This window comes from Cricetulus griseus, chromosome X (genome assembly GCF_003668045.3).
Source record: "Cricetulus griseus strain 17A/GY chromosome X, alternate assembly CriGri-PICRH-1.0, whole genome shotgun sequence".
Taxonomy (NCBI): Eukaryota; Metazoa; Chordata; class Mammalia; order Rodentia; family Cricetidae; genus Cricetulus; species Cricetulus griseus.
Window position 1 is genome coordinate 38820378 of NC_048604.1, and position 20423 is coordinate 38840800.

The following is a 20423-nucleotide window of genomic DNA, read 5'->3' on the forward strand; positions in this document are numbered from 1 at the left end:
AGAGAGAGAGAGGGGGGGGGAGAGAGAGAGAGACTCAATGTAAGACTCAGCTAGCTACAGCTACAAGTCTCCTAACATGATAAAAGCAGTTTTGTTCCATGAACTTATCAAGAGAGTAGATCATGAACATCAAGCCATTGTGGAAGGATGATAGGGTGCTATTAGTAGAAGAGACATTTAGCTGAGTCCTGGGGAGCCCCTAGTCAGTCACTAACAGCAAGTGTGACTTTAAGCAAGATTCTCAACCACACTGAGTCTGTTTTCCTGTGTGAAAAAATGAACCTGTCTTTGACCACACCACAGACCAATTATGTGTGAGACTTCTTGCAAAGTCTCACCCTGTCATCCCAGTTTTGCCTAACAAGCCCACTCACAGGAAAAAAGCAACCAAATCAGTTTCATGCCACTCAACCTCTAAATCTCCAATAGTTAACATCTAATCAAGTTCCTCACACTTCTGATGTCTAAATCTTTGGCCATAAAGAATCATATGAAATCAGTTTAACAAGACTCTTTCTACATTTAAGTACATCTTTGTAATTTTCAGCCAATAACTTTCTATTTCTGCCCCTGGGAGTCTTCACTTGTCTCTGTTTCATTTGCAGTTGAGCTTAGTTACTCTTCTCTGTCACAATAGGATCTCCTCTACTGTGGTTGTCTTGAATAAAATTTGTCTTTCCACTTCCAGTGAACAGACTGGACCACCAACTCAGCCACAAGCCCTTTGACCTACAATTTGTCCTGCCTGCAAGATAGTGCTGAGGGAAAATGGTGTAGAAATTGTGAGAGTGACCAAATAATGATGGGCCCACCTGGAGACCCATACCCTAAGAGAAAGCTGAACTCTAAGGGCCAGGACCCAGAAGTGGGATACCCAAGAGACCTAGGATAGAACTAGATGTTACTGGCAAAAAAAGGCAATGAAATAATTCCTAATGATATTCTGCTGTACGCATATATTTGATACCTAGACCAACTGTCACCAGAGAGGTTTCGCCCAGCAACTGACAGAAACAGAAGCAGAGAGCCACAGTCAAACATGAAGCAGATATCAGGGAATCTTGCAGAAGAGGGGAGAGAAGGATTATAGGAGCCAGAGGGATCAAAGAGACCACAAGAAAACTCACATAATTGAGTAACCTGGACTCACAGGGGCTCACAGAGATTGAACTGACAACCAGGGAGCCTTCACGGGACTGACCTAGGCCCTCTTCATATGTTACAGTTGTGTAGCTTGGTCTTCATTTGGGACTCATAGCAGATGTGTGTGGGGTGTCTGACTCTGTTGATTGCTTTTGGGACCCATTTCTCCTACTGGATTGCCTCATCCAGATTTAAGAGAAGAGGAGGTGCTTACTGTAACTTGATACACAATGGCGGGCTGATAGCCATGGGATGACTGCTTGTATCTGAAGAGAAACAATGGAGGAGGAGTAATGGGGGTAGGGGAAGGGTCAGGAATTGGGAAGACTGGAGGGAGGGGAAACTTTGGTTGGGACGTTAAAAAGTAACAAACAAACAAAAACCCAACTAATTAAATAAGATTAAAAGGGAAAAATATCTTGCCACCTTACATGTTTAGAAAAAAATTCTAGTAAGTAAAGTCTTATACAGAAAATATTCTGTGTATGTGTGTGTATGTATGAACAAATGTGTGTATGCATGGGTTGGTATGAAAATAATCAAATTTACATAGAGATTCATGGCTTCCCCCACAAACTGAATTTTGAATTCATTTGAGAAAAAAGGGCTCCCCATTGTCAAAAGCTAGACATCAGGATTATACTTTACCCCCTTTTTACTTCCTTTCTACAAATGAGAAAAGGCCTGTTCATTTTGAAAAACAATAAATACATTGTGATATCCATGGCTAACTTTTCATTCCAGATTAGGCACATATTTAAGAAAAAACTAGAAATCAACAGTTTTTTCCCATTGAGTAGATCTTGGTAATTTTTCTTTGGATTATTTTTGTTTCTTTTGGTGGTTTATTTATTTGTGTGTTTTATTGTTTTTGTTTGCTTGTTTGTTTTGAGATATGGTTTCTCGGTGTAGCTCTGGCTGTCCTGGAACTCGATTTGAAGACCAGGCTGGCCTTGAACTCACAGAGATCTGCCTGTCTCTGCCTCCCGAGTGCTGGGATTAAAGTCATGTACCACAGTGCCCGGTTATCTTTGGTGAATTTGTTTGCATATGTGTGATGAACAATATATATTATTGTGAGTTTTAATCTGTGCTACTTACACTGAGTTTTTTATTTATGTATATTAGTTCTTCCTCATAGCAGTGCAATTTAAGAATATGTGACAAAGGCCTGAAAAGATGGCTCAGTGGTTAAGAGCACACATGGCTCTTGCAGAGGACCCACGTTCAGTTTTCAGCACACAACTGTTTGTAACTTCAGCTCCCGGGGAGTTTTATGCCTCTGGCTTCAGTGACACCTGAACTCAAGTGCACATAGCCACACATGGACACACAAATGTGCTCATAAGTTAAAATAAAAACAAATCTTTAGAAATGTGTGACAAGCCAAAATGTGAAGCTATTTAAAAACCTTATGGAGGGGTGTGTGTGTGTGTGTTTAGCCAACCAAGGATTACATGCTCTCCATTATCTGATAATCCACATTATTATTTTTAAAATGCCTCTCTGAATGACTTTAGTTTCATTGCATTAAAAGGTTATACAACAACAATAAAAATACAATCTACCAAAAGGAAGGTATTTTTTTTACAAAATGGCACAGAAGTATGAATTTTGAAGCATTTAATTTAGTTCATTTTCCTAATTGGATAATGTGGAGCCATTCCAAGAGAAATACTTAGCACCACAATTTTCTGAAAACTTAGGTTCAGGCAACTATATAAAATTGAATTGGCATATGTTCTTAAAATCTATTTAAAAACTTGAAAACATTAGGTACAGATCCAAAAAAATCACACACATGTATATACAAACATACATAATATATATACATAAATACATAGGCAAAATTTCCAGTTTCATGCAGTTACTACTTTGGAGTTAAGGAGCTAACCTGGAGGACCTGGGTATGGACGGAAGTTCACCAAGGCCCAATGTCATCATTAACAAAAAGGAAAATATCAAAACTGTTAGAATCATCAAGAAACTAAAGCATTATACTAAATACTTTCAAGTTAAAGTTGAATTTAATAATAGAATACTCTCAAAGTCCATGCATCTCATATAAGCCAAACTATCTCCATTTAGCATGAATGCTAAAATGAAAATTGCACATACACTGTAGTTTGAAAGTTCAAAAACATCATTTAATGATGTTCATTCTGATGAGCTCAGACTCAGAACATTCGATTCTAAGAGAAACTAGTTCAAAACTTTATTTTGGATCTGTAGTTTATAAGGAAATCAAGAAATCAAATACTCATTAGATATGCATTTTTCTGAGAACTTTGATTATTCTTTTAAAATAGTGATCACAAAAGCATGTTTGTGACGACTGCTTTCCTGTTATTATTTTAAGGAAATGTCTAACAGAGAGCTCCATTCCTAGTGACAAATAACCACAGTGCTAATTAGAATATAAAAGGGTAATAGTTTGGTTTATTTGAATTATGACATGCAAACAAAGTGAGATCTTGGCTTCAGTTAGTTATGTTGCATGCAAGAAAGTTAATGTGGCTGAGAATTTTTTTCTGCTGGTTTTCTTCAACATTAAACAATGGAAAAGCAACACCCTCTAGAGCAGTCAAGTCAGCTTACATTAAATCTGACTTTGAAAATGTTGCTCTGAATCCAGTACCTGATTATATTTAATTCATGTTTTTAAGACACATGTTAGTAAAATCAAGTCCAATTACTCACAATTCTTATTGTAATTTAAATATAATTATTCATTTTATGGCACACTTTAAAAATGAATTAAGAACTTTCAAGCAACAAAAGGACAATTGTTTGGTTTTTCTCTATCTCAAATTTCTCTTTAAAAAAATAATGAAGGCCAAATTTTCTGTTACTAGAAAAAGTGAATATAAAGTCTCTCAAATTTTTTAATAACCTAACACCAGATATTGGCCTCAGCAGCATTAACCTGGGGTGAAAATGAACATTTCCCAATTAGTGGAATGGAATGACACAGCACAGACAAAATGAAAATGTGAACCTTGAATGCAAAATTGATCTATTGAAGAGTGAGCACAGGAAAAGCAAGGTACAGACATGAGGTATGAAGAGATTATAGGTCAATCTGATCATGCTGTGATGCTTATCATAAATTTGATTGCCTAGCTCCTAGAGATCAAGTTTTTTTTATAGTGCCAAGTGATATTTGCTGATCATGTGACAGAACCATAGCAACAGCTTCTGGTATGGAACACAAGCATGTATTTGGTGATCGCTAGAATGATTTCTGTGATGACATGCTGAGAAGCTTACATTAAAAAAATGCAGATTGCATTTTGATGTCAGGTTATTTGTGTAGTTTTATCATCAATAACAATACTAATATAACCACCATTTTCATTTCTTTTCATTCAAGTATTTTTTGGTGTACTTGAACTTTAAGTAAATAATATATGCATTACTGAAAAGAAATATATAGAATTAGAATAAACTACATATGAACCAAGCTGTTTTCTTATAAGGAATTCTCATGTGACAAATTCTAAAACCCTAAAAATGGAATAACCTGCCAACAAAATGAAATAAATGAACTGGTAAACAGACCATTTCTTGTACCACACACGATCATACCTGGTCTCCCAGGAGGGCCTTGAGGTCCAGGATTTCCTTTAGGACCTTCCAAAGCTGGACCAGGAGAACCAGGAGGACCTGGAGGACCTGGCATACCAGGGAAACCCTGAAAGCCTGGTTCACCCTTTGGACCTGGAAGACCAGGACTTCCTGGAATGCCAGGTGATCCTCCATCTCCTTTTTGACCTGTAGAAGTAAAGTAACATTAGGACTACATTAAATAATACCGAATTATAAACTGGCCTATAAGCCTAAAATTATTTGATAAACTAATGAAATGTACTAGGGTGATTTTATTTCAAACACATGAAAAATCCATTTTCTTTATTAGAACTATGTTATTTGCCACCAGAAGTACTTGTTAGCAATGTAGAAATAATGCCAGGATACTAAAAGGTATCCTTTGTTTTAGGACATAGAACGATGATCACATGACCAGCAGTTATGAGGAAAATAAGAGACAAAATATAAAAAGCATCAATATCTTCAAGAATTTGTGCAAGATAGATAAAGACAACTATTAAACGACTTGTTTCTAATTTTGAGACTAAAAAAATTCAATGGCTGCTATTATATTCAGACCATGATACTAAAAGTTAATAATCATAATCTAGACAAACTGCTCTTGACATTTTATTATAAAACACTGATACTTAAGAGCCATAAAACAGTAGCACATGAAAGCAACACTTTTCATGAAAACGATACTAGAATTTTTAGGGGATATAATTTGAGTTTGAGAAAATCTACAGAACAGACAATGGTCATTTCAAGATATCATCATACAAATCTGTAATTATCCATACTGGAGAGAGAAGATAGATATGTATCCACACATACCTATTCCCTCCCCCACCTCAGATCTTGCCATGTGGCTCAGGCTAGCTGGGAATTCTGGATAGCCCAGCGTGGCCTAGAACATATGATCTTCTTGCCTCAGCCTCAGATGTATGCCATCATGCCTAGCTCTTAGATGAGTTTTCAAGAAACATTTTTATTATTGGTACATATTTCTACAGAATTGGCTTATATGTTACTCTGATAATGTTTTGCATACAGGAAAAAATGGTTTTCTGCATAAATGAAAGCTGCTCAATTTTCACCTTTTTTCTGTATCATGTCCTTAGTATTTGTGACAGGAATGAAAGACTGCTTATTGAACTCTGCATAAGGATTCCCTTTTTGCTAACATAGCACCTTATATTAAGTAGCAATGAGAAATATTATAACAGTAAATTGAGCTTTAAATTTTTTTGAGTTTTCAGATGTATTTTATAATAGTAAATGATAGGGATAGAAAAAATAAATGGACTGGGGAATATTATCATTTTATAGGTAGATATAACTTGTTTTGTTAAGGTTTACCAGAAAGTCCTGGGAGTCCAGGAGGTCCTGGGATTCCAAAGCCTGGTTGACCTGTTAGGGTACAAAATAAAAACAACTTCAAACAGGTAATTGATTTTTAAGGTTTCTAATATGTGTATTGTATATCAAACATGTTGAAGATTGATTTTTTTTACTACTCTCTCTCCTTATCCCCTTTCTCTCACTCCTTTCCTTTTCATCTGTCCTGCCCACCCCTTTCTTTTCTTGTGCTATAGACAGAACCCATGATTGCATATGCTAGAAACACACTTTACCACGGAGTTACATGCCCAGCCCCAGAAGACTGACTTCTAACAGAACATTTCAAACATAAGAAAACTATACGAACTGAAGTTTCAGCTCAGAAGTTAAGAGAACATGCTGCTCTTGCAGAGGACTTGGATTTGGTTCCCCAAACCTACATAGTGGAGGTTTACAACCATCTGTAACTCTTAGGGCATTTGATACGATCTTCTCACCTCTGAGGACAGAAAGGCACTCACATGGTGCATATACATATATGCAGGCAAACACTCATACATATAGAAAAAACAAACAACCATTTTTGGAAGTTGGTATAGGTTTACTCTTTTTGTTGTCACTATATATTTGTCATGTGATATTTGTCAGTTGCACTAGAAAGGAAAAAACTACAGAGCTGGCAAGATGGCTCAGTGGGTAAAGGCATATGCTATCAAGACTGATGACCTGAAATCAATCCCCAGGCATTTTGATAAAAAGAAAACCACATTCATACACACTCTACTTGTGATGATTGTCAGGTATACTTTGTATACTGAGATGAAAACACATAAAGTACAGATTGGACAATGAAAGAGACATTTGAAAATTTCTGGTCAGTTCTTGAGCTGAACCCCTGGAATCCTGTTGCAGAGAGGGAGGAGTGATGAGCAAAGAAAGGGGTCCAGACCAGGCTGGAGAAACCCACAGAAACAGCTGATCTGAACATGGGGGAGCGCATGGACTCCAGACTGATAGCTGGGAAACCAGCATGGGACTGATCCAGACCCCCTGAATGTAGGTGTCAGTTAGGAGGCTTGGGCAATCTATGGGGCATCTGGTAGTGGATCAGTGTTTATCCCTAGTACACGAATGGACTTTGGGAGCCCTCTCCACATAGAGGGATACTCTCTCAGCCTAGAAACATGGGGGAGGGCCTAGGCCCTGCCCCAAATGATATGTCAGACTCTGAAGAGCCCCCACATGGAAAGCCTCACCCCCCCTGGGGAGCAGAAAGGGGGTGAGATAGGGGGTCAAGTGGGGGGCAGGGTAGGAGGGTAGGGAGAGAGAACTGGGGTTGACATGTTTAACAAGCTTGTTTCTAATTTAAATTTAAAAAAGAGAGAAAAAGCAAATGGACAATATTTAGAACTTTTTATTATCTTTAGATGAAAGCACCATGTTCAACAAATATAATCTAATATCTTCAGGATGCCAAAGAAGTTAATTCAGAAGGGGAAATATGAGGTTCCTTAGAAGATAATAAGGTAGACAGAATTTTTCTGCAGTGTAAAAGGACCAATCAAAGCAGACCAGCAGGAAATAATAAAATTAGAAAAAATGAAAAGCTCTGGTACCTGGTTCTCCCTTCTGCCCTGCTGGTCCAGGAATGCCATCTTGACCAGGCTTGCCTTTTTCGCCAGGAGGTCCTGGAGGGCCAGGACTCCCTCCACCACCTAAAAAACAGCACAGCAGGTTATTCTGACCCTTTGAACTTCCTTCCACATCCTTTCTCAGCCTTCATATTAAAGCTCCAAACATTTCTCTTTGAAAGTAACAAAGTGGAGTCAAAGATGGTGGCCCACACAATCCTCTAATTCCAGCACTTTGGAGGCAAAGGCAGGCAGGTCTCTGTGAGTTCGAGTTCGAGGTCAGCCTGGTCTACAGAACAAGTTCCAGGACAACTAGGACTGTTACACAGAGAAACCAAAAGAACAAACAAACAAACAAACAAAAAGTAACAAAGTGGGCTGTAGAGATGGCTCAGTTATTAAGAACATTTGCTGTTCTTCCAGAATTCTATTCCCAATACACACATCAAGTGGTTCACAATCATCTGTAATTCCAGCTCCAGTGACTTGACATGTGTAATATCCATGGGCACACACATTCACGTGCACATCCCCACACATAATTAAAAAACAAAGTGCTTCTCAATTACTCCTTGAAATCATGAAATCCTTTTGTCGGAGATAGGATTTCTCTGTGTAAAAGTTCTGGTTGTCCTGGAACTTTCTCTAGTACACCAGGCTGGCCTCTAACTCATGGAGATTCACCTGCCTCTGTCTCTTGAGTCCTGGGATTAAAGGCATGCACCACCATCTAGCCTAAATCATGAAATCTTACAGAATAAAAATAAACAAAGAAACGTAATAATTATCATAAATAATGATCTAATATCTCATTATCCAAAACATTTTTATAATTTTAATATGATCAGAATATTCAAGAGGAAATGTATGATTTATAGATACTTTTATTTACTTTAAAAGTCAATAAGCAAAAATATTGCTAGAACTTGGCCTTCTAGAAGGAATTACTCTCCCTGGAAAATGTGAGCCTAAACAATAATGCCTACTAGAGATAAATTTTGGTAATTTCTAAATTAAAAGTTATTCAGTTTGTGCCCAATATGTAATGATAAGTGAATGGGAACCATGTTTCCTTTTCTTGAAAATCCTCACAGCAGAAAAAGATTTGCCCTCCCCATGCTGAAAAGCCTTGGTTTTACAGAATTGAACAACTTCTTTCATGCTTACCTACAGGACCAGGTTCTCCTGGAAGGCCAGGGTTACCAGGAGGACCACTCATACCTTTTGGTCCAGGAAGCCCCGGGGTTCCTAGAATAAAAAGCTCAGTTTAACAATTAAGGAAATAAACACATTGCTTTATGAGCTGTAATTCAAGCTTAAATTTAGAGTACTAGCATTGAAATAATAAAGAGCAAAAGTGAATCTAAGAGATGTTGAAGATTGCTGGATAATTTTAAATTAATTTGACAGGACTTAATATTATTACATATTCATAAATATAAAGGTAATTACACAAATATTTTACTGGTAATAAAATTTTAAGTACTCCATTCAACACTTGGTTTTAAATCCATTCATCTGTTGTAGGATATGATTTTGTTGCTAGGTTTCAGGTATACTTAATAAAGTGACTAGGGACATTTCACAATGCTTTTTTGTGGACATATGTCTTTATCTTGAGTAAATGGCAAGGAATAGAATTTCTGTGACAGAGTGAGACTCATTTTGTGTTTAATAAAAAATACAGAAAAACTATTTTAGACTTAAAACAGCAGCATATGAGTAAGCCAGTTATCCCAAATCTATGCACAATATTAAAAATTAAAATTGTAATAAAGTTTAAAAGTGTGAATGTAAGATCAAGCTGATTCTCAGGTGATTGGCTTTCTAGAGTATGCAACATTGTTTTTTGAGACAGGGATTGTCTATATAAACATCCCTGGCTGTCCTGGAACTCACACTGTAGACCCAGCTAGTCTCAAACTCACAGAGATACATCTGCCTCTGCCTCCTGAGTGCTGGGATTAAAGGTGTGTGTCACCATTGTCTGGCGAATATTCAACATTCTACAAAGAAATTTAGAAGAACACACACACACACACACACACACACACACACACACACACACACACCATTTATAGCATTCAGTGCATGTGAATGCATTCAGACCATGGCCTCCACAGGCTGATATTGAATGATTGGTCAGCAGTTGGTAGAACTATTTGCAAAGGATTAGAAGGTATGGTCTTGTTGGAAAAGGTGTGTCACTGGGGCGGGGTGGGGAGTAAGGGTGGGGGGTGGGGGTGGGGTGAGCCTTGAGGTTTCAAAAGTCCTTTGTACCTCATACTTATGTATGGAGAGGTGAGCTCTCAGGTACTGCTTCAGCACCAGGCCTGCCTGCCTCCATGCTCCCAACCATGATGGTACAAACTCTAAGCCTCTGGAACTATGAGCTCTCAGCTAAACACTATCTCTTATAAGTTGCCTTGGTCATGGTGTTTTATCACAGCCATAGAAAAGTGGCTAAGACCACACATAACAAAGGATACCACAGATGAGTAAACGTGAATCTTAAGCAGCAGAAAAGACAGAACTGTATTTCTGTATTAAAATAATTAGAAAACTTCTTGAAAATAGATATTATATAAATGTGGCCAAGAACCTACAGCCGTGGGAACTAATTATATAGCTCAGTGGAAAAGTGTGTACATGTACTACCTTGGGTTCATCGCCAGCACCAAAAAATTAACAAGAAAAAATCTGCAGAAAATGTTGCTTTATTATGGGAAAATAAGAGTATTGCAATGTCTAGAACAGCCATTTAAAATGGGTAGACTGGTAGGTATTAAAATCCACAAAAGAGAAAAGCTGAATAGGAAGCAAAGTAAAGCTAATTTGCAACAATTAATAAAATCCAATGAATGACTATAGTAGTAATTTGAATGTGAATCTCCCTCATAGGCTCTGGCATTTGAGTACTGGATTCCCAGTTAGTAGTACTATTTGGGGAGGCTTAGGAATAGCCCCTGTGTATGCATGGTCCTTCTGGTGTCTACAGTTTATTGAGGAGAATTTTGGGTAGACTCACAGAATAAATTTCTTGCCACAGTACACTGTGCTAAAGGAAAGTTCCAAGTGTATTTTGAAAATGAGATAAGTTACAACCTCATTTTGTGTTTACAGAGGAAAATACATACATACATACATACATACATACATACAAGAAGGATGTAGCTTCTCCTTATATATACACACAAGCACACACACATATATAGTGCATCTATCTATCTATCTATCTATCTATCTATCTATCTATCTATCTATTCTATCTCAGATCACTGAATCTATATCTTCCTGTTTTGGTCATATACACTATTGATAGCCTAGCTTTGAGTTTTAAGCAATTATTTGGTAGTATTACCACTCTTCCTTCATGAAGTCCTTCAGTATTTGATAAAAAGCATTATACTTGATATTTAATAAAAAGGTGAACATCTTCTAGAAAAATCACAAGGCCTCTGATTAAAAGAACCAAAAAGCAATTTTAAATTAGTACATAAAAATTGTATAGAAGGATTCCCTTTATGGAATTCATCCATAATTTTTCTCCCTTATTACATATAGAGAGGAAGATCGCAAATAAGCTGGTCTTGAAGTTTCTAAACACCAAAAATCGAGCTTGCATTTTTGTTTTTTCTCACATTTTCAAAACAGCTTCTCAACAATCCATTTTGAAAAGTCCTAGGTCTTCAAAATTACAATAAAGGTGACATTAAAGTTCCTGTTTAACACAGCTCACTGCACAAATTTAAAATAAGACAAATATTTAAAGATTCATGCTAAATGAAAAATGTACAGTCCCAAACTAATTTGGCATTTCACATAACTAATGCAGAAAGGAGAAGGCTTTAAGCTCGATGTTTGCACGAATTTTAGCTTTTTAAGAGAAATCAGAGCAGGTTTACATCAAAGATACAGCAAAGAATACTAACTTTATATTTAGTAATAGTTCTAAACTGTAAATACCAAATAGTCCATCTACTAGATATTATTTAATTGATTGTGGAAAATCTTTCAATTACTACACAGCAATGACAAGAAATAACTGACATGTGCAACACAATTAGTGAATCTTAGACATAATGATGAGTCAAAGAAATCATATACAATGATATAATACAGTGGCTCTCAACTTGTGGTTTGTAACCTCCCAGTGTTGTATCCTGTATATCAGATATTTACATTATAATTCACACCAATAGCAAAACTACAGCTATGAAGTAGCAATGAAATGATTTTATGGTTGGGGATCACCACAACTCGAGGATCTGTATTAAGGGTCACAGCATGAGGAAGGTGGGGAACCACTAGTATCATACATAAAGCATAATTCCACTTAGGTGAATTTCAGTGGCAGGCAAATTTAAACTGATGGTACTAGAAGTAATGATAATAGTTATCTCCAGATGAAGTGTGGAAGGGTGTAGAGTGGTGAGGGTAAATGAAAACAACCTTTTGATTTTGGTTTGTGTGGTGGGTTCATAGGGATATATACAAGTAGACACTCATCCAGAGACAGGAATACTTCCATTAAGAAGCTAAGAAATAAAGACAAAGACTCATCTATGCCACTGTGAAATTCAGAAGCCAAACTAAAAATTACACAGAAGGATGAACTAACAGAGAAAATAGTCTAGGTCAGGCTATCTACTTGACTATAGTGCTATGTCTTTGCTTGAATGGCTCAGTTTTCATCATCTGAATGAACAGTGTAATTGTTCTCCCAACAGCTACCAGCAGTGTGCCTGTGTCCACTGTTCCAAGAGACCCAGCAGCAGTCAAGAGCCTGGCAGAGTATATTATCACCTGCAAAACTGGTAAAGCCTCTGAATTGATTTGGGGCTAGCAGTCAAAGATTGAAAACTGCTCCACCAACCAAGTGTCTCTGCCCACAGGATATTGTCCTGCTGAGTCAGGAGCACTTATTCTCTCATTCCCATTTCATATAGAAAGGCAGGTGAGCAAAGAAAGGTAAAGTACTACTTTGAGATTATGTTGCTAACCAGTACAGGATGCAAGTCTGCCAAATAAGAGGTTGCTTCCAATACAGTTAGAGTGGGCAAGAAAGGAAGAGGAAAAGAAACAGTAAGGAAAAGAACATTTACCTGGGAATCCAGGCAGGCCTGGCTGCCCTTTCGCTCCAGGGCTTCCTGGTAATCCAGGCAGACCAGTATCTCCCACAGAACCTTTGATACCTGGGTTTCCTGGATATCCAGGCAGACCAGGTTCACCCTGAAAACAGGAATGAAAAGACAAAACTAAAGTCTCATGACGCTGATTGTATAACAGTGAAATATTATTTAGAGGGCTTCTACTATATGCCAGAAACTCCGATAAGGACTTTCTACAAATTGCTTCCCTCAGTCATGACACCAGCCTGGTAAATTACCTTTGTCATTTCCATTGATAAACGAGAAGACCAAATCTCAGAAGAGTCATGAGTCTAAGGTCTTTAGTAAGTGGCAGAATTAAGATTTGTACTGAAGTTCTGCTAGATTCCAGAGTTCATGCTATTCTTGTGCTACATGGATGTATCAATCTCATTTATCCTTACCAATCCTATTAGAAAGGTAACATTGTCATCTGCAAGTTATAGTGATGCAGCTAGCAAGTGGTGGATTCTGAATTTTGACTTTGGAATTCCTAGTTGTCATCCTTAACATGCTTTAATCAATTCATGGCTTATAAAAAGTCAGTAGCTACATTAGGTTCTAATAAAAAAGTTTGATTTTTTATCTTACCATGAACAATCTACCAATTCTTCAGTGGATATCTAATAATATCTAATAATCTGTTACTTTCATGAAATTATTCTTGACAGGCAGCCTACACAGTCCATGGGCTGCATGTTGCCAAAGAAAGCTATGAAAGTGGCTCATCACAAAATTAAAATATATATATATATATATATATATATATATATATATATATATATATAAACATTATAAGACCTTTGTTTGCATTTTTGGTAACTTCATTGTGCAGTTCTTGACCATGAACTTTATAGATGACAATCTCATGTCACAGTACCAAAAGGTTGGATACACACATGTGAGGTCAGGATAGGTTCATATTCCTTCATGACTGTAACAGTTTCATATATGCAAATTGTAACTCCTGAATATCATTCAAATTTCTTTGTGTCCACAGGCAATACACTTATTGCTATTTTCCTCAATGAATATTTATATTATATATTTTTCAATACAGTCTTAGAAGAATTCCTATCCAGGTTAATACTTTTAAAACTTTCCCCTAATACTGATGAAAACAGTGCACCATAATTCTAAAAGTCTACCATGGTAGCCATGCTCTGCTCATGAGGAACATGACCTCTTCAACAGCACCATAGTGTTCAATATCACCTACAGAAGGTCTCCTTAGACTTGTTTGTATCAATAAGACTTGTTGCTTAAGTCTTGAGTGTTTCTATATTATGCTAATATGTTTTTAAATTAGTGTCCCATTTCCTTACATTTTTCTCAACAGTTAAGAATCTTGGGCTGAGGATGTATGCATTTTTCTGACCATTTATGAATCAAACACATAGCCCACTCTGGGACACATAATGGGTATCTAATAACAACTTGGCTTGAATGGATCCTACATTAGATGTTCATACAGATAAACTAGTTAAGTGCTCTACCACTGAGCTTCATCTTAGCCTGGTCCTCATTATTTAAGTATCTTCAAAACTAAGTACAAGAAAACCAATATCCATTTATTCATTGAATCTCAGGATTCTAGAATTTATTTTTCCTTCTTTAATTTAAATTAAAAAGCAATCTTATTTTATATACCAATCCCAGTTCCCTCTCCCTCCCAGCCTCCCATGCCCCCCAACAACCCCCATTGCACCCCCTATCTACTCCCCAGGGAGGGTGAGACCTCCCATGGGGGGATCATCAAAGTCTGTCACATCATTTGGGGCAGGGCCTAGAATTTTAAACATCCAGAAATCAAGAAATTAAGTTCAAGACAAGTGAAAATACTATGTTTATAGGTGAAAATCTTGTTTCAGATTTCCTACCACAGAGGACAAAGTATTTATTCAACTTATTGAAATAATTTGCATATCACACAAGCCAGCTAGTTCAGTGTTCTTAGTACATTCAGAGTCGGACAACTAACATCAAAATCTAATTTTCAAAAAGTTAATCTTCCACACACAAAAAACACCTGTACTCAATAACAGTCATTCTATATTCATTCCCTTTATCACTCCAGGCCCAACAACAATTACTCTGCTATCTAGCTCAGTTTACCTATTCTGGACATTTTATATAAATAAAATAATGCAATATGACATCTTGTATCTGGTTTATTTTACTTAGAGTGAATTTTGGAAAATCATCTAGGTTATATCAGTAACTTATTGCTATTAATCATCACATCATATTCTATTATATGGATAAAGAATGGACCAATCATCCCCTGATAGGCATTTTGGATTTTTCCACATTCTGGTCATTATAAATAATGATGCTATGAGCATTCACATACAAGTACAAGTTTCTGTGAAAAAAATACCTGCTCAATTCTCTTGGGTACATACATCGAAGTGAGACTGCTAGGTTACATGATAGCTATAACTTTTTGAGGCATCACAAAATATTTTTCATTGCAGTTGTATCATTTTACTTTCCCACCAGCAACATCTAAGGCTTCCAATTTCATTAAATCCTTTCCAACCTTCTTGGAAGTGGCTAGTTCACTGAGTGAGAAATGGTATCTCACTGTAATTTAAAATTGAATCAACATGGCCAATGTGGAAGACTATCTTTCAACGTTATTATTAATGAGGTGTGTGCCATCATGCCTAGTTTTTGCTGAAGATGAAATCCAGGCATTCACAAGTGTTAGGTAAGCATTCTACCAACTAGGGTACATTCTCAGGTCCTGTTAACTAGTTTTTAATGGAATTTTCCTAATGGGGACAAAGTATTATCTCACTGTGGAATTTATTTGCATTTCTGTATTGATTAGTGATGTGAAACATCTTTTCATGTATTTACTGGCCTTTTGTATATGAATTTAAGAGACGCGTCTATTCAAGGCTGTTGCTTATTTTTGAATTGGACTATTAGGGCTTTCTTTAAAAAAAAGCGCATTTCTAACACCTTCATTCTTGTACAAATGGGTATCTTACTGAAGTACACCTATAAGCCACATAGAAAAAATGTACAAATGATCTTCTTACTTTAAGAGTATCATAGATAACTCTTAATTCAAACATTTTTCTGATACCTTCAATTGTAAATTCAAAGATGATTTATAGTGGTTGTTTTCACTCTACTATATGTTGAAATTGCTCCATTATAGAAATCAAGCCAGGCATTGGTGGCACACACCTTTAATCCCAGCACTCAGGAGACAAAGGCAGGTGGATCTCTGTGAGTTTGAGGCCAGCCTGGTCTCCAGAGTTAGTGTCAGGATAGGCTCCAAAGCTACACAGAGAAACCCTGTCTTGAAAAACCAAAAAAAATATCAATATACATGAACAAATTTAAGAAGTTTAAAAAATACAATTTTAAATCAATGTGACCCAATCACAGATGAGATTGGGTCAATTGGGAATTTATCTGGAATAAAAAGGCACTGGATTATATTCCCAGGCCTACAGATCTTCTTAAGTAGAAGACAATAGTTTTGAAGGCTAGGAGTCAGGCCTCCAGACTTCTCCCTCACCCCTATGTCCCATGATGACTTTCCTGTTTCATCAAGAATATATTAGCAATCACTAAACTACATTCTTCATATTTTTCTCCAAACTTGTTTTTTCCAAAAGCTTTCCTATCTTCCATGATTTCTGGACCCCAAATCTCAGAGTCATCCTTGACATTCTCCTTTGTCTCAGATTTCATAAGGAAGTCTTTCTGATTTGATCTATAAACTATGTTCAGAATCAGACCATTTCTTATCACCCCCATTGCCACCAGCCTGATTTAAGCCAACTGTATGTCTATACTATATAATTAAGTACTAGCATAACCCTTCTGAAGTATATTATCTGTTTTGAAATCAAGAGGTTTAATGTTCAAATGGATAATATAATATCATGTTATTCTTTCTGTTTACTTTCCATTTTACTTATGAATAAAACTTATGATAGGTCCCTATATAATATATTCCTTGTTACTAGTTTGACCTCACAAGCTAAAAGAAGATAATGGGAGCAATTCTTTTTGTATAGTAAAGAATTAGAAATGAGCACAGTTAAAGAAAAGCTACAACTTCTCAGACACATGATCCTAAGACTAGTATTACCTTTGGACCAGGATGACCAGGAAGACCAACGCCTGAAACACCAGGATCTCCTTTACTTCCTTTCTGGCCTGGTAACCCTGGAGAGCCAGGTTGTCCAGGAACTCCAGGAGGTCCAGGGGGCCCATCTACACCTTGAGGGCCTGTTGAAAATACGTAATGTATAATATTTAATAAAACAGTCTTTACTTACATCAAACCTAAGATGAATGTGATTTATCAAAAAGATCTTTAAAAAACTGTAAACCAAGTATATATAATGAGTTTCACAGATGAGCTTATATAACAACTTATTTTTAAAGAAATTTTGATGGAAAGGAAAAAGCTAGAGAACACAATGTTTGTGAATTCTAACTTTTAAATTTCTTAAAATACTGTCCCCTAGTAAGTCACTTTAAATATTTTTTGCTATGAGAGTTCTATTCATTGGTTATTTTAGAGATTGTCTTACTCAGATTCTATCCAAATTAGCTGCCCTATCTCCAATACTGCTCATGGAATCCCAGGCCTCTTACATAGTATCACGTCACTACATACATAGGTTTTATATGTACATCTTTTCTGATTTACAAAAATGATAAAAATGAGGGTTTGGTCATAGGATAATTGGCAGAGTGCTTGCCTCATATGCATAAAGCTGTATGTTCAATATTTAATATATAATAAATATTGCATGATGGCAAGCACTTTTAATCCCAGTATTTCAAGGGTAGATTCAGGAGGACCAAGAACTTTAAGATCATCCTCAGCTATGTAGCAAGTCTGATGACAGCCTGTGCACATGAGAGCCTGTCCCAAAGGAAAAAGACAGTGAATATTAATAGGACTAAATGACTTTGACTTTTTATCACTCACCAGGAAAACCCATGTCACCAATGTTTCCTTTAAGTCCAGGAGGTCCTGTAAGTCCTGGTGGACCCGGGAGACCAGGGTTACCCTTGGGACCTAGAAAAGTAATGTTGCTAAAATTAAAGCAAAGTAGTGGCATCATGAGATTGGAAGGGTAAATTTCATTGTATTAAAGTCTACAGAGCTAATTCAGTGTGAAATAGGTAGAAAGTCCCCCAGCAGTCTCGTTAGTAACTTACTGCAATATAATCATGCTAATACAGATCTTTAAATTCAACTTCATAGAAATAAAGGTAATTTTACCTGAGCACCTTGGTTCTTCTCCTAAAACAATTCAATGTATTTTATGTTCATATATGTCTATATCTATCTGTCTATCTATATGTATGTATGTATGTATACACACACACACACACACACACACACACACACACACACACAAACACACAACCCTGTTTGTGTTCTCACAGACAAATCCAACATATAATATTTAATAATACTTCAGCCATGGATCTTTGTAATAACGGAGCCCCATTATAATTAGCCAGAAAGAGATAAGGGTTGGTGGTTTGATGGAGAGGTGCTGGATTGACTTGGATGTGTTTGAGGATTCTTCTTAGAACATCACAGGTGCTTGAGCTGTGTGATGTCACCTACATATTTGCCAGTGCCATCATATATGTAGTTTTCTTGTTCTTTCACAGATGACTTCCAGCTTTGGGAAGAGAATGCAGAAGATGCTGGAAAGAAACCAGGAGAGAATCCATCTTTCTTAATCCACCAAGATAATGTGGTGTGAATTAGATGGCAAATGGCTGACTTTCAGGGCTCTTCTAAAAGGATGAAGACCAGCTGCTTTTCATTTTCTGAGGGCCCAGACTAAAATCAAAGAGCTGAAAGTTTTATGAGAAGACAGTAACTAAGGCAATCTGGTCACTCTAAGAGCATTTGTGCTGTAACGAACTACAAGGAGGCCTGAGAAACTTTCATCCTTAGAAATCTTAAAAATTAAAAATTTCAATCATCTTTTTACATTGCAGAATGATTGACTTGCCAAATGACAACAAACAACAACAACAAAAACAACTGAAACAGGTGACTTATTCAGGATCCTACTGGATAATTGTCTGATTTATATGTAGGAGTGTCTGTAGTAAAATATAGTACCTTACTTGTATCATAGTTTTACATACAGTCTGCTGTGAGCAAACTATGAATCAGAATAACCAAAATAAAATGTCCTAGACATGTTGTCTGTTGATACTTGGGTTAAATGTCAACAGTTTTGTCAAGCCTCACTGCACTTATACCAGATCCAAACCATCACTAAACATGCTACGGTCACAATTACTTTCCAGGGATTATTGTCAGCTATCCAAATGCCACAGTGGTCTGTCTTATGTACCTGGTAGTCCTGGTGATCCAGGTTGTCCACTCAGTCCAGGTTGCCCCGGGTCTCCAGGCAAACCCTGGTAGCCTTTTGGTCCTGAAAGTCCAGGAATACCTTCCAAGGATAACAAGATAAGCATAAAAAACAAGTTATGCTGATTCTTATTAACAAATTAACTTGCCAAAAAAGGTCCTTAAGTGTTGAAATGTATGTAAGTGAATAGGGGAAACTGGAATATTCTCTGTCTCTGTGTCTGTGTCTGTCTGTGTCTGTCTGTCTGGTGTCTGTCTGTCTGTCTATCTGTCTGTCTGTCTGTCTCTCTGTCTCTCTCTGTCTATCTCTGTCTCTCTCTCTCTCTCTCTCTCTCTCTCTCTCTCTCTCTCTCTCTCTCGTGTGTGTGTGTGGGGGGATTGCTGCACTTTAACCATTTCTCTAATTCTGTGCTCTGTAACAAAAACTCATTTTTCTGATAGTGCACTTGATTTCTCAAATCAAGATGACAAAATTTCCTAGAACAAATGAGAATGAAAAGATAACCAAAATAGATGCAGCAGAAATCAATATCAAGATGATGCCTGGGGAAGAAAAGATGGATATAAACCATCTCTTACATAGTGCTTGGGAAGTTAAGGATGCTCTGCAGGGTGTCTGCCACATTTTGGTAAAAATTTAATAAACTTTCTTAGGATTGGTACTGGTGGTTGTGCAGCATCTTTGCCTGTAACATGATACAGATATGGATCATGAATTACAAAGATGACCCTGGAGAGTGATGGTGTGTGTAGTTCAGCAAGAACTTGCCTATTAGTTTCTTCACCTTTTACTATATCCCACCAAGAAATTCAGACCAGCCAAAAAAAGTCAACTTATTCTTTGTTCCTAACTGACTCAAACTATTTCATTAGTAATTCTACAGTAGATGTTAAGTATATTTTCCCACTCTAATAATTCAGAAAGCATGTCTAAAAAATAAAAGAAGTCACCTAAGATAATAACTCTAGGAGGTGGTGAAATTACTTAGTGGATAAAGGAACATGCCACCAAGCCTGAACTGAAGACCTGAGTCCACAGAGTGGAGCAGGAGAACTCACTCCTATAAGTTATCCTCTGACATTTACACGGCAATTGTAGCATACCAATCAACCAATCAGTAAGAATCTGATTTTAGGGGATAAGGGTTTCATTTGAGCTCAGAGTCCAGGTTACAGCCC

The 20423-nt window shown here is 36.9% G+C and overlaps 1 protein-coding gene across 5 annotated transcripts in view; it reads right to left on the reverse strand.

Moving 5' to 3' along the window:
* Positions 1 to 20423, reverse strand: part of LOC100772575 (collagen alpha-5(IV) chain) — a 181613-nt gene that overhangs the window by 17947 nt on the left and 143243 nt on the right. For 2 of the 5 annotated variants that reach the window (XM_027433655.2, XM_027433654.2), the window contains exons 34-41: positions 19228 to 19326; positions 17829 to 17918; positions 16977 to 17116; positions 12815 to 12941; positions 8877 to 8957; positions 7695 to 7793; positions 6097 to 6147; positions 4732 to 4917 (exon numbers count right to left, since the gene is read on the reverse strand). In XM_027433655.2, the coding sequence (XP_027289456.1) occupies positions 4732 to 4917; positions 6097 to 6147; positions 7695 to 7793; positions 8877 to 8957; positions 12815 to 12941; positions 16977 to 17116; positions 17829 to 17918; positions 19228 to 19326 (873 nt within the window). Of the gene's footprint in view, positions 1 to 3037; positions 3047 to 4731; positions 4918 to 6096; positions 6148 to 7694; positions 7794 to 8876; positions 8958 to 12814; positions 12942 to 16976; positions 17117 to 17828; positions 17919 to 19227; positions 19327 to 20423 lie in introns of all 5 variants that reach the window. The other 3 variants (XM_027433656.2, XM_027433653.2, XM_027433657.2) reach the window with 3 other exon arrangements.